The following is a 12,782-nucleotide window of genomic DNA, read 5'->3' on the forward strand; positions in this document are numbered from 1 at the left end:
ATCCTTTAAGCTGAAAGCTTTGTGCTCCCTTTCTCTGTGTTCATAACCTTCAGGTGAAAGACAAAGTGTTTATGCCACAAGATTGCCCAGCTTCTTGTTGCTGGTGATTTTTAGTCATCTCTTCAGGTCTTTAGGGCTATAGCGCGAGGAAGGAAGAATAATACTTCCACAATGGAAGCATTCAAAATGTACCTTTGTTTCGAGACGGAGTGTGAAATTCCCGGTTATGGTAATGCTTTTCATGACAGCTTATGCAGGTACATGGATTATCATTGATAAAAATACATTTTATACTAGATCATTGCAAAGAGATCTCTTGAAGCACAATTTACACATTTATTAGCCTTTAGACTGGACCCTGAATGTAGTAAACTGATGCTTCAGTTGCCATTTCCTGTAGATGCACCCAAATCCTACCTCTACAATGACTGGTCACTGCTTTGGATGCATTGCTTCCTTCTGCTTTTGTCTGTAGTAGCACCAAAGAAAGAAGGTTGTTGTCTGTGTGTGCCTGTCTGCTTGTCTGTGTAGAGCTAGTAATTTACCTGTTAAAAACTGAGAGTTAGTTGTTTGACTTCTTCACTTTCTGTGAAATCTTAAGACAACTGGTCAAAATCCACCTGATTCATTGCTGGGAATAAGTGACTCATCAAAAAAAGGACTACTCTGGCTATTGGAAGGCTGCACTAGCAATTTTTACAGTCTCAACAACAAAATAACAATTTAAATTTTTTAAAAGTTGGTAACATTTCTGCTGGCACCCTAATCAGTTGCCCCTATATTCTTCATGCAGTTGCCAGGCGCTAGTGTTATGTCCTGGCTTTTGTTGATGATTTTTTATGAATTACTTTGGTAACATGGTGGGGTACAGTGATCAGATTTGTACTTTGAAAGGCACAGATCTCTGGAGAAGGCATAGAGAATTAAAAAAAAAAAAGTATAGGAATTCCATTAGGTCTGTGTTTGATTTTTTAAATTTTTTTTTATTTTCATTCACCCTTATAGATCCCATTTTTTGTTAAGATTAGACTTATCTTATGGAGTTTAAAATCTTTGTTCTAGAAAAAATGAGTTAAATATTGGAAAAGTTAACATTAGATTTTTAACCTGTCAAGTCCCCTTGACGACCTGGCAATCCCTTTATGTGCAGGTGATGACATTACTGAAAAACTTGTGTACCGACTTCATTTGCTGACAGCAAGGAATTATGCCTAAATGTCTGGACTAAGAAAGAATTTAGAAGAAGGAAAAATATCAGGTAGGGAGAATTTCCCAAATAGCTTGACTATAAAGCAAATGTACATTTCAGGCTAAACTGTTGCCTGTGTACTTTCACGTTACGAAAAATATGAAAATTGAGCCTGTTGGGGATAAGACAGGTAATAAATCTTAAAGACCGAAAACGTGCTCAGTGAGCAGTTTTAGAATTAATTTCTTAAGGAAATTATTGAAGAAATATGGAGTTTAGTTATTTAGGAAATTCTGCAAAGTTGTCTCTTTTCGGAAAAAAATTTACTATGAGAGTCATAATATAGCTATACAAACACTTTTTTGTTCTCCTGGGTCCTTTATTTTTACAAGCCTCCCCAAAAAAATACCTCCCAACAGTGGTGGTAGATTCTGGCTGTAGTTGTCAGTACTACACTATGTTGGATGCTTTTGAAATGGTGGAATACAAGATATGCTTCTAATATTAAATATCAATTGTAGTGTGTTTTTGAGGTCTCACTACTTCAAAAAGTCAAACATTGATTTGTCTGACTTTATTACAAAGTACACATTTCTTCATAAAGTAAAACAATTTTTTTTAAAAAAAAGGCACTCATTTTAGTACCTGCACAAATGAACTTGAGAGAAATGCTTGCATCTGCAAGTGACATGTGAAAAGAATAGTTTTGATTTATGCGCATTGCAGCAGTCTGATATGGAATGATGGCTTGCAAATGTTTTACTGTTCTTGTGTATTGTCATAAAATTATTTTCCTTGTGTTATAAAGAGACGGTAAAACAGTTATGTGAAAAAATCCCCGAATGAAAGAATTGGTATACTGTGCAAATTCAAGGATGCAGTGTTAAAAATTTTTTTTTTCTTCCCCCTCTACTTTTGGGGGTGGCAGTTCCCTTCATCTCGCTGTTTCTTAAAAGCTGGAAAAAGGTGGAATAACCTGGTGTTAAATTGCAAGGTTTCTTTTTTATTTAACATATTTTACCTACAGAATGCATGAACACTTTGAGGGTATGTCAAACATGAGAAATAACTTACCACATAAAAGCTTTTAACTGGAAAGTGGGAGAAGAAAGAGTGCTAATAGCAACAGCATACATAAATTACATTCCTATACTTGCTTGTAAATAATTTTTATGTATCTGTATCTCCGTGTGTGGAAAATCAAAGCTTTTTTGTGTTTCCAGATGTATAAACTGTAATATATTTCTTTATATGAAGTCGTGCAACATTTAATTAGTGACACTACTATATTGTTTATAGTTTTTTAAGAAAGCCTTGGGAGAATACATTGCTTCCCTGAGGTTCCCATGTGCTGCTGTCATTAATACAGGCATAACATTATAGAATTTATGATTTGATTTCCAGCACACCTTCCCTTATGGAAGGGGAGCATGAAGTTATGGTTCCAAGATGGAGTGGTTTCATCAGAGAAGCTCTCTTAAAGAAGTGCTCATCACTGGTCACCCTCCCCACTGGTACCAAAACAAGTGCTTGTGGAGCTACGCTGCAAACCAGATCACTGAAATGGGATCTGCTTTTAAAAACTTCGAAGATGTGTGGGAGCTCTGCCCACGTTCTTTAAAAGGGAAGGAACTGCATTTAAAAAGTTCAGTCTTGAAAGCATAGCGGACTATTATAAAGAGAAGCTTTGTGCGCATTCTGGAAATAAGATGAGTAGGAAAGCCTGTGATGGTGGCTTATTGAAGGAGAAGGATGTATGTGATGTTGGTACAGAACAGCCCTTATGGATTAATATGGGTAAGAGGTGAGGGATTTCTTCTTTCAGTTTGAACATTAGTACTTTTTATTCACTGAGTGTTGCCTAACTGCAACTGTGGTAAAACTGCAGTAGAAGTGCTTTTACAGTGCTTGGGAATCATAGATTTTCAGATGGGCATCTTTTGTAGGCCTTCATGGAGCATTAGGAAACAGGCAGCTAGCACTGAGTAGTCTTTTTTTTTTTTAATAAAAAAAAGCCTTTGAGTGAATTCTCTGGTTTTGTTCCCTAGAGTTATGCGTGCCACCGTTAGCACATTTAGTGGGAAAAGTACTTATTGTTATGTACCTACGTACCTCTATATATACTAAAAAATATCATTCCTTGAGCATGCAGGAATTTCTTAAAAAAAGAGAATTAGAGAAAACTAAGGATGGTATTTCAAAAGGCTCACTATGTAATTTGGAAACATGAGCATATGAGCTCTGGTGAGAGTCTAGCTACAGTTTTTCCAGACTTCAGTTAAGTGAGGGATACAGAAGAGTTCCCAAGACTTCCAGCAAAAAATGGCTTTCAAAGCAGCCTTCTGGGAGGCGGGGATTGCACAGGGGGGAGAGCTGGTAGATATGAGCTCTGGCAAAAGGAATGGGTAGAAAACTTTGCCATCATGTTCGTAATAGTGCTCATGCTGCACTTGCAATGTTACCAGTTTTGCCCCATTCTGAATCACCATTTTGTGACTTATACAGAGATGTACAGAATCCATCAGATACATATGCAGACACTTCTCTGCAAGTTGCAGACTTAACTGGTTGTTCTAATCCATAGTGACTGCGTGATCCTAACTTGTTTTTACTCTGCAGCTGGGATATAAGACTGAACTCATATCACCTGCTAGCTTAGTGTGCAAACTAACAGGGTAAAAATGTTTGTGTCCTTCTCAGTAACAAAAACAAAAAATGGGTCTGTTTTCTTTCCAAAGTGTGGGGGATTGGATTTTTTGACAAGATAGAAATTGAACACTGGAATCTTACAGATTGAGAGATGGTCCTGCCTTAATAGAAGCTTTGAGTAATTCTGTTTAACATGGTAACAGAAGTAAAAGCTTTTCTGTTGGTTGGGAAGTGAGGTATAGCAAGTATTCCTTGATACACGAATCAAATGTGGTAATTGTTTTCACTGATGTAAATGGGCATATGCAAAACTACCCAAGTACTGTCTCTGTGTATTTAAAGTGGTAAGTCAAATGTCAGTAGACAGGGTTTATTTTGTGTTTTACATTTGTTATCAGTTTTATTATGGTTTTATTCTGGTTTTATTCTGGTCTTGCTGCATGTTGTGTTTTGGATATAGTTTGAGGTTAAATATTCCTTGTATTTTTTTATATTTAAATTTATGAATATGATGTTTTGATTCAACAGCATTCCACGCAACTCCTAATACTTATAAACGAAAGAATACAGAAACAGCATTAGATAATAAGCCTTGTGGACCGCACTGTTATCAACATCTGGTAAGATAGTTTTATATGTTAGAATTCACTAGGGGCTAGTACTAGCTGCAGCATAGCAAGCTACACATAGTACCAGGACATCCTGGATCTGTGTCAGTGCATATACTTGAGCCACTTGCAGTAAAGTGTTATCTTCAGCTTAAGTAAAAGAAAAGACTTAACTTCCAATTATCAAATGAAAGTCTTAAGTAGGAATAATCTTTAGCCCTATTAGATATAGCCTGAGATATTTGCAGGGAAGGAAGATTATTACCTCCTAGTAATGTGTTCCTGTCCAATCTAATAAAAAACCTGAGTCTTGCAGACTTAGCTGTCTTGTAAGTTACGTACTACTATAAAATTATAAAGGTGTGGATATCTTGTCAAAGGCAGATTCCATCCAGTATTTGCGCTCTTAAGAAACAACAGGATGGAAATCAACAAAATGAAATCCTTAGTAAAATAACTTGAAATCTCTCTTATACTTCTGCAAAATTTGTAATAAGAGAAACCATGTAATTTTCCAACCTAAAAACTCAATATGCATTGTCTTGCCCTTTTCCACTACAAAAAAAAATTACTAGTAATTGTGGTATAAAAAAAGCAGGATGCACATTTTTTAAGTGCTGTGTTAATGCAAAATTATACAGTATGCAAGCAGAACATGTTCTTCCCCAGTCTCTGACCACAGATGAAAACGCTTGTTGATTCTTTCACTGAAAACTGTAATGTTTTTTATTCAGGAAGGTGCAAAGGAGTTTGCAGCTGCCTTGACTGCTGAGCGTATAAAGACACCACCAAAGCGCCCGGGTGGCCGCCGAAGGGGAAGACTTCCTAACAACACCAGCAGACCCAGTACACCAACAATAAATGTATTGGAATCAAAAGACACAGATAGTGATAGAGAAGCTGGAACTGAAACCGGAGGAGAAAATAATGATAAAGAAGAAGAAGAAAAGAAAGATGAAACGTCTAGTTCTTCTGGTAAGCATAGTCAATGCATCTTTATTCAATAATTAGCTGCAGTGCTTTAGAGGATGAAAAATCCAAGTTAAAATGCATGATCCTAGAAACCATGTATTTGGAAAGTATGAACTGAGTGGAAAGAGAGAGTAATAATGAGTTTAATCAAATAGAACCCTGTAAATAATTTTCCTATTGTCTCTGTGTATGTATAGAGGTGAGATCATGCAATTATTCAATATCTTCTGTTACCTAATTTTTTATTTCTTTAAGAGGTATGTGAAAAGTTCTGTTTTGTTGTAGCACTTAGATTAGGAAACAACAACAACAGGAAACTGGGATATTTTTAACTACAGTTAATAGATGTTTTTAAGGGCTATGTAAAATTTTTGACACATGACCTTCCATTGACCCAGTTGATAATTGACTCTCAATTATCTATTGCAGAAGCAAATTCTAGATGTCAAACACCGATAAAGATGAAGCCAAATATTGAGCCTCCAGAGAATGTGGAATGGAGTGGTGCAGAAGCCTCAATGTTTAGAGTTCTTATTGGCACCTACTATGACAACTTCTGTGCAATCGCCAGACTGATTGGGACCAAAACGTGCAGGCAGGTAAGAAGAGGAGCTACTTAATAAGGATGATAGTGTTTTACTTTTAAAACCGAAGTGTAGAAATACTAGTATTTACTAAAATAGAAAAGTAACTAATCTTCTTGGTTTTCCCAAGAGTGCTATGATACAGAATTAATGCCACAAATATATAAAAGTTAGTTTTAAAATTGATTTTAAATCAAATGTACTATCTGCTATTAAATGACAAAAGTAATCAACTTTTAATATGTTGAAAAAGGACTGTGACTGGATTCAATCTGTAAGTTGTTGCTTGGAGGAAATCGTAGTTACTTAGAAAATGAGCAGCTTTCTGCTAGTGAGAGATTTATTGTGCATGTATTGTGTTATCTCTTGTTAGGTGTATGAGTTTAGAGTAAAGGAATCCAGTATTATTGCTCCAGTCCCTGCTGAAGATGTTGATACCCCTCCCAGAAAGAAGAAAAGGAAACACAGGTAAATTGGATATTGAATTACCTTAGCATAGCAATAAATTGGAGGTACAGGGGAGCCCAACAAAAAGTATTTTGGAGGAAAAGTCATGCAACTCTTCTTCTCTTGCTTCCAAAACCAAAATTTGCAGCAATGAAACAAAATGGTGTTATAGTTTCAGGTACAAGTCTTACCACATTGGAAAGTGTAACCTTCCACTTCACTTCCCCCACCTCTCTGAGTTTTAACCTTTTGAACTAGAATTTGTGTTAGCTAGATTCTAGATTTGTGTTAGCAGATTCTTACAGGTGTATTGGTGCAAGTTGTTAAACTAAGTTTAGATTGCAAATACTGTAAACAGCTTATTACAACATTCAAGATATTGTGGTATCATTTTGTTTGCAGGAATAAATACTAAATTTACAAGTGTTACAATGGAATTCAATGATGATTGTATGGTATTCTGTAGATTAAAACTCATGGTTTTTCTGTGGTTACGTGTGTTTCATTAAGATTCAGATGATCAGTAGCTAAAGTATTATAGCAAACTAGTAGAATTGCCTTATTTTTCTTTGAGAAACTATTTCTTTGTAGCACCCCAGTTTCATTATCAACTAGAACTTCAGCTAAAGAACAAGCTTAACAAGTTAGTTGAAGTGATGCTGCAATGAACAAAATGAAGCTTTTTGCTGGAGCCACAAAGGCCATCTGATACAATTTCTGTTAAAATTTTAAACTTGGTAGCTACTGCCTGTCACTAAAATAAGAATCCTGAGGTTTGAAAAATGCAACTCCTGCACTGATTGTTCTTATTCCAAGGTGTAAGAACATAGGAGATAAAAATCTGACTGAGAATTAGTTAGAACATTTCTTTCTGTATGCAATAAGTACACATTTTTCCATGAAGTTTCCTATTTCTTTCTTTAACTCTCCTTATTTTCCTCCAGGTTTGTTCTTTTAGTTCTTCTCCCTTCGATGCTGCTTGCTTCTGTCTAAGCTTGTCTAAATATCTTTTATTTCCAATCTTAGTGAAATTCCTAATAGGGCTCAGAGATACTGTTGACATGGAGTAGAATGTATCTGCTTTGTAGCCCAGAGGCAGCCCATGTAAGCTAGGAAAAGATTCAGTGAGCATCAGGAATGGATTTTGTTTTCAGCAGTAACTATTGGTTCAATGTTCTTTACACAGTTTTCAAGTTTTTGGGCATTTGGTGACTTTGGCTGTTTTAACTCTAGAGTTACTAGCCAGAGTGCGCGTTTGGAATATGCAGTTGGAAATTAGCTTGTTTTCAGATTCAGATAACTTACTTTAAAAATGATGTCACTAACTGTTTGGAAAGAACAACTAAAAGGCTCAAATATATTTAGAAGATGAAATTGTTTTAGAGGAGTTTTGAGACTCTCTTGGTTTGGGTTCTTTTTTTTCCAAATTAATGAAAGCGCATACCATTATGTGAGGTTTCTTGATGTTATTTTGTTCTTTATCAGCTGCCATTATAAAGAATTTTATGCTAGCAATTTAGTTTTGAAATGCCTTGTAATCCTTTTAATTCTCATTAAAGGAAGGAGGGTTTTTTTTTCCATCTGATTTCACAGAATACGCGGCAATCAAGCTGTTTCTGTTCTGTGTGCAGTAGCCTTTTAAAAAAGGAGAACCTTTTAGCCCACCTATATACTTCTATAATCTGAGCACCCTCTAAAGATGTTGCACAACTATTGATTGAGAAAAAACATCTGGAAGTCTTTCTCCATTTCTTTGAGTTGTGTTTACATACTCCTGGAGTAAATAAATTCCTAGAGCAAGGAAGGTACTTCTATCCTGACCTTTCCATTGAAAGAGACTTTGGTCTGCATGTTTTCCACATGTATGCGTGGTAGACAGCCTTTAAGCAAAAGCATCGTTCACCAAAGAGAAAAGCAGCAGCAGAAGGCTTCTTTTAATGGCCCCTTGGAAGAAAATCAGATATCAAATCATTTACAAGACTTCGCCTTTTTCCCATGTGATCTTGGTGCCCATATAGGCATACTGAGCAACTAGCTGGCAAGACTACAGCCCTCCTGGATAGTAAAAGATGTTCTCTCCCTTTTTCCAGTGTAACTTTTGTTAGATAGTCATAATAAGGCTGATCAATAAGAGGAGGTGACTTTATGTATAGTTATTTGGAGACCCAGTGAGTGTCAGAACCTGTACCAAGTATCAAATTACCTGGCAGTTTTTGAAAACAGATTTGTTGGATGAGTGGGTACTTTGCACAGAATCCAACAGAAAAATCTAAACCAAGAAACAATTTGGAAAAGCGTGAGCACATACTGGAGGGGAGAGTACTTCAGTGCTATTCGTTCTGTTATGTGTATGTTTTTCTTCAATTGCTGAGAGCTGAATTGTATTTGCTTTACTAATCAGCACTCCTTCCTCTGGACTGATAAGGAACCGTTATTGATTGTAGGGCTTTGTAATGTGGCTACTTGATTATTTTTTTTCTTCCCCTGCCTCATCCCCTGTTTAGATGTGAGTTTACTTAGTAGACTATTTCAAATTATTTTTTTCCCATTCTCTCATTTTCTTCCTCCTGTGCCTGCCTTCTGCTGGACTGTGGTTCACAGCATATGTTTGAATAGTTTACCTGGTTCTGCCTAGAGTTCAAGGTGCCTTTTTATACAGATTTAAAGTCTCACTGTTACCAGGCAAAAGGTAAGTTGAGGCTTTGGCAGGGATATCCTTATGTGCTACCTGGTTGGAAGGCTGAGTCTTAGAGTGTTGGGGAGGCTTTGGATATGACTTAGGAGACTGATAAGGAGTCTTTGAGCAATGCTAGAACATCAAACACTGCAAAGACTTAACTATGTATGTTGAGTTAATTGGCATGTGTTTTGAATTTTCAGTCCTGGTGACAAAGTATCTACCCCTCTGCAGAAAAAGAAATGCTAGTGTAGCTTTTTCCAAAGAATGTGTTTCTACTGCCTTATTAGCTGATAACCAATGCCTCCTAAAGTCAGTGGTAAAACCTAGTAGGTTGTTAGAATAGAAGAACAATATTTTTGACAGTGTCATAGTGCTTCTGGAAACACTTGTTTACTAAGCTGGCTATCCTACAAATGTCAGCAGCCAGATGTACAATCAACCTGCTTGCTTGGAAATCTGCCATCGAGTTTCCAATTTGCTTTTTTTAAGAAGCTTTGAGTCATGAGTGCTCTCTCAACTTTGTTTCTTCTTTGCCTTTGCTTCTTGGTGTATGTATCGGACTAGATCTTGCTTTTTGGTTTTGGTTGATCTAGCAGATTATAGGGCAGATATAGATAAATTAGCCTGCCTTTAGTATGGTACTCATTCAGGCTTCACCTTTGTGTACTAACCAGGGGAACTTGTGGTGCTTCTTGGCAGTTTTTGAAAGTTACGAGCCAATGAATGCACTATTTGATCGTGCTATCCAAAACTCCTGTTGCATTGGTTGGTGCTGGCAGCGTACTTCAAATTGGCTTCTGTCATCCCACACAATTTGTGCTCACACTGTATGTCTTCAGCAAATTTCTTACCAGGCTCTCTTCCTCCTGTGACACCAGTCTCTGTTACAGTAGTGGCTAAGCTGATGACTTTGCCACTGTGACTGCCATATTTAATTTTCTATCCATTTTGAGCTGTCAGTATTAATGCTTTGTTGATGGTGGCAATCTTTGTCATGTTTTTGTGACCATGTCTATATGGTCTATACTTTCCTGTTGAAACCAAAAAGTTTCAGGTGGCAACCAGTCAGCCATTAGCATTTTACTTTTAAAGTATTAAGATAGTGCTTGCTAAAAAAGGAAAAGGTTCGTGCTAATTGCTAATGACACAATGTTTTAAGAAGTATTTCCACAGAAGGCCTTCAAGGGTTTGGTATGCTAGTGGGTCCTTATTATCTTGGGCTGAGACACAAGTTCCCATGGAAGAATTCTTCAAAAATATGTTGTGTGTTACATTTGCCAAATATCAGCGAGATGAAAAAGAAAAGTAGTTTGATGTGCATTAGAGTAACTTAAGTCAAAATTGCACTCTTTCTTTCAGTTGTATGGGAACTGCCTTCTTAATAAGAGTCAGCATCTCGTAATTCATGAATATATGTTGATAGCCTTTTTTTTCTGGAGTGAGTGACGCTTTAATAGGAACATAATCTATTTATTACAGTGCTCTAATGCTGATGGTCTTTGGGTTTGTGTCCTCTCCACCCTCTCAACCTCAGTTACTTGGACAACTCTGCCTCTGGGTTTCTAACTTGCTTGGGTTCTTTCAAATGCTTCTAAGTTGGCTGTTGAGCACCTAACATTCAGTCTAATGGTAAAGCTTTGAAAGGGCAATTGCATAGAGAATCTTGTTTAACTAAAGCTGTTGTGTTTGGTGGTCAGACAGCACATCTTTTGGTTAAAGTAGAAATTGATATCATGCTTTTATGAAAGAAGTAGCAGCTAAAAATTCCTATTTAAGTAGTTACAGCAGGAGATATTTTTTCAGAGTGCCAGACTGTTGCATTGACTGAAAGGCAGAATAGCTTTCTAAGTGTTCTGAGCTGTGGTGTTTTGAGTATGTGTTCACGAGTATTTTGGACTGCTAAGTAAATCTGCACAGAAAGGTTAGGTTGCTAGGTGCAGACAGCAGGGTATTATTTGGCCAGGGAATGAGGCTTTGCCTGTGTTCTCTTAATGTTGATATATGACATACTAAGAAAATCTAAGAAATATAAACTTTGAAAATCCTTGTGTTTTTACCTGGCAGCCAGCAGATGAGAACCAGGAGAAACCTAGCTGGGAACCAAGAACCATGCAGCTGCTAACCCTCCGCTCCTGCCCCCCCACCTTCCCAGGTGGATTTGGGGGTATAATTTAAGAAAAGAAGGCAAAAGTTATGGGTCAGGATAAGTCGCCAATTACTGTCATGGGCCAAAGAGATTTGACTTGGGCGGGGGGGAATAAATCTAATTTATTACCAGTCAAATCAGAAAATGAAAACCAAATCTCAAAAAGAACACCTTGCCCCCACCCTCTCTTTTTCACAAGCTTGAATTTTACTCCCGATGTTCTCTCCATCGCTCTCAGTGCAGGAGGATGTGGCATCAGGGTTGCCACCAGTTCATCACATGTTGTCTCTGCCACTCTCTTCTCCTTAGCGGGAGGACTCTTCACCCTCTTCCCCTGCTCCAGCGTGGGGTCTCTCCCATGGGAAGTCCTTCATGAACTCCAACACGGATCCTTCCTGTGGCTGTTGTCCTCCATAACCTGCTCCAGCACAGGTTTCCATGCAGTCCTGGCCTCCTTCAGGAGCCTCCACCTGTTTCAGCATGGGTTCATCCACAGGCTGCAGGTGGACAGCCATCAAGACTCCTCATGGGCTACAGGGAAAACTCAGGTGTTTGGAGCACCTCCTCACCATCTTTCTTCACTGACCTTACTGTTCTCTGCAGTGCTGTTTGTCTCACATCTGATGTCTGCGTAATCATTTCTCTTGCATCTGGTGCATGCAGTCTGTTTCTCCCACATCTTGCTTCTCTCTCTCTCCACCTCTGCACTGGGCTGACCCAACTGGTCCACCAAGCCCTGGCAGCCTAGCCTCAGGGTGGGTGGGAAGGCCCATGTGTCCCCCATCTCTCTGCCACTGCTTCCCCTCACTACTTCTCCCCCCTGCCCTTCTTAAATACGTTATCATAGATGTGTTACCACCATCACTGGTGGGCTGGGCCTTGGCCAGAGGCAGGTCTACCCCAGAGTCAGCTGGCCCCAGCTTCTAGCAGCTCCTTACTGAGGCTTCCCCAATAGCACAACTCCCCCCCCAGTCCCTGCTACCAAAACATTGTCATGCAAACCCAACCCAATCCTTAATCTGAATTTTTTATTATGTTTGTTCACTGATATTCAGATGCTAACTAAAATGCATAGAATTGAAGAAAAACTAAAACATTGATTTCTCCTTAAATTTCAGAAGCCTTAAAATTAAAGTCTGCTTTTTCTTTTGGTACCAGAGGTCCAGAGAGATGTTTTTGCTTGGTTGTCAGACACAGCTATTCATGTAATAGTAGATACTTTCTGCCTAAAGAGCTTGCAATCTGAAATGGATACAAAATAAAAAGAGTAGTTGTAATGTGCAAGAACTTAGAAGTATAGTGAGTTATGTTATGGTAACAGAATGCATGTTATTCTTAAAAAAACCCCAACAAACTGACGCTACACTACAAAACCACCACTTTTCGCAAAGGAAGTGCATCCTTGCTAAGCTAAGGGAGAAAGAGGACACTGAAGGAAAACTCTTAAGGAAGGAAGATAAAGTTGTATAGAGTTTGAAGGAGAAGGGAAAAGGCTTAGCATATTACT

At 38.0% G+C, this 12,782-nt stretch overlaps 1 protein-coding gene across 5 annotated transcripts in view; it reads left to right on the top strand.

Moving 5' to 3' along the window:
• The window catches only part of EZH2 (enhancer of zeste 2 polycomb repressive complex 2 subunit), a 29,690-nt gene that overhangs the window by 10,671 nt on the left and 6,237 nt on the right, over window positions 1–12,782 (top strand). For all 5 annotated transcript variants that reach the window (XM_069859732.1, XM_069859733.1, XM_069859734.1 and 2 more), the window contains exons 8-11: window positions 4,367–4,458; window positions 5,181–5,421; window positions 5,848–6,017; window positions 6,376–6,470. In XM_069859732.1, coding sequence (XP_069715833.1) covers window positions 4,367–4,458; window positions 5,181–5,421; window positions 5,848–6,017; window positions 6,376–6,470 — 598 coding nt within the window. The remainder of the gene's footprint in view (window positions 1–4,366; window positions 4,459–5,180; window positions 5,422–5,847; window positions 6,018–6,375; window positions 6,471–12,782) is intronic.

Source organism: Phaenicophaeus curvirostris, chromosome 6 (genome assembly GCF_032191515.1).
Source record: "Phaenicophaeus curvirostris isolate KB17595 chromosome 6, BPBGC_Pcur_1.0, whole genome shotgun sequence".
NCBI lineage: Eukaryota > Metazoa > Chordata > Aves > Cuculiformes > Cuculidae > Phaenicophaeus > Phaenicophaeus curvirostris.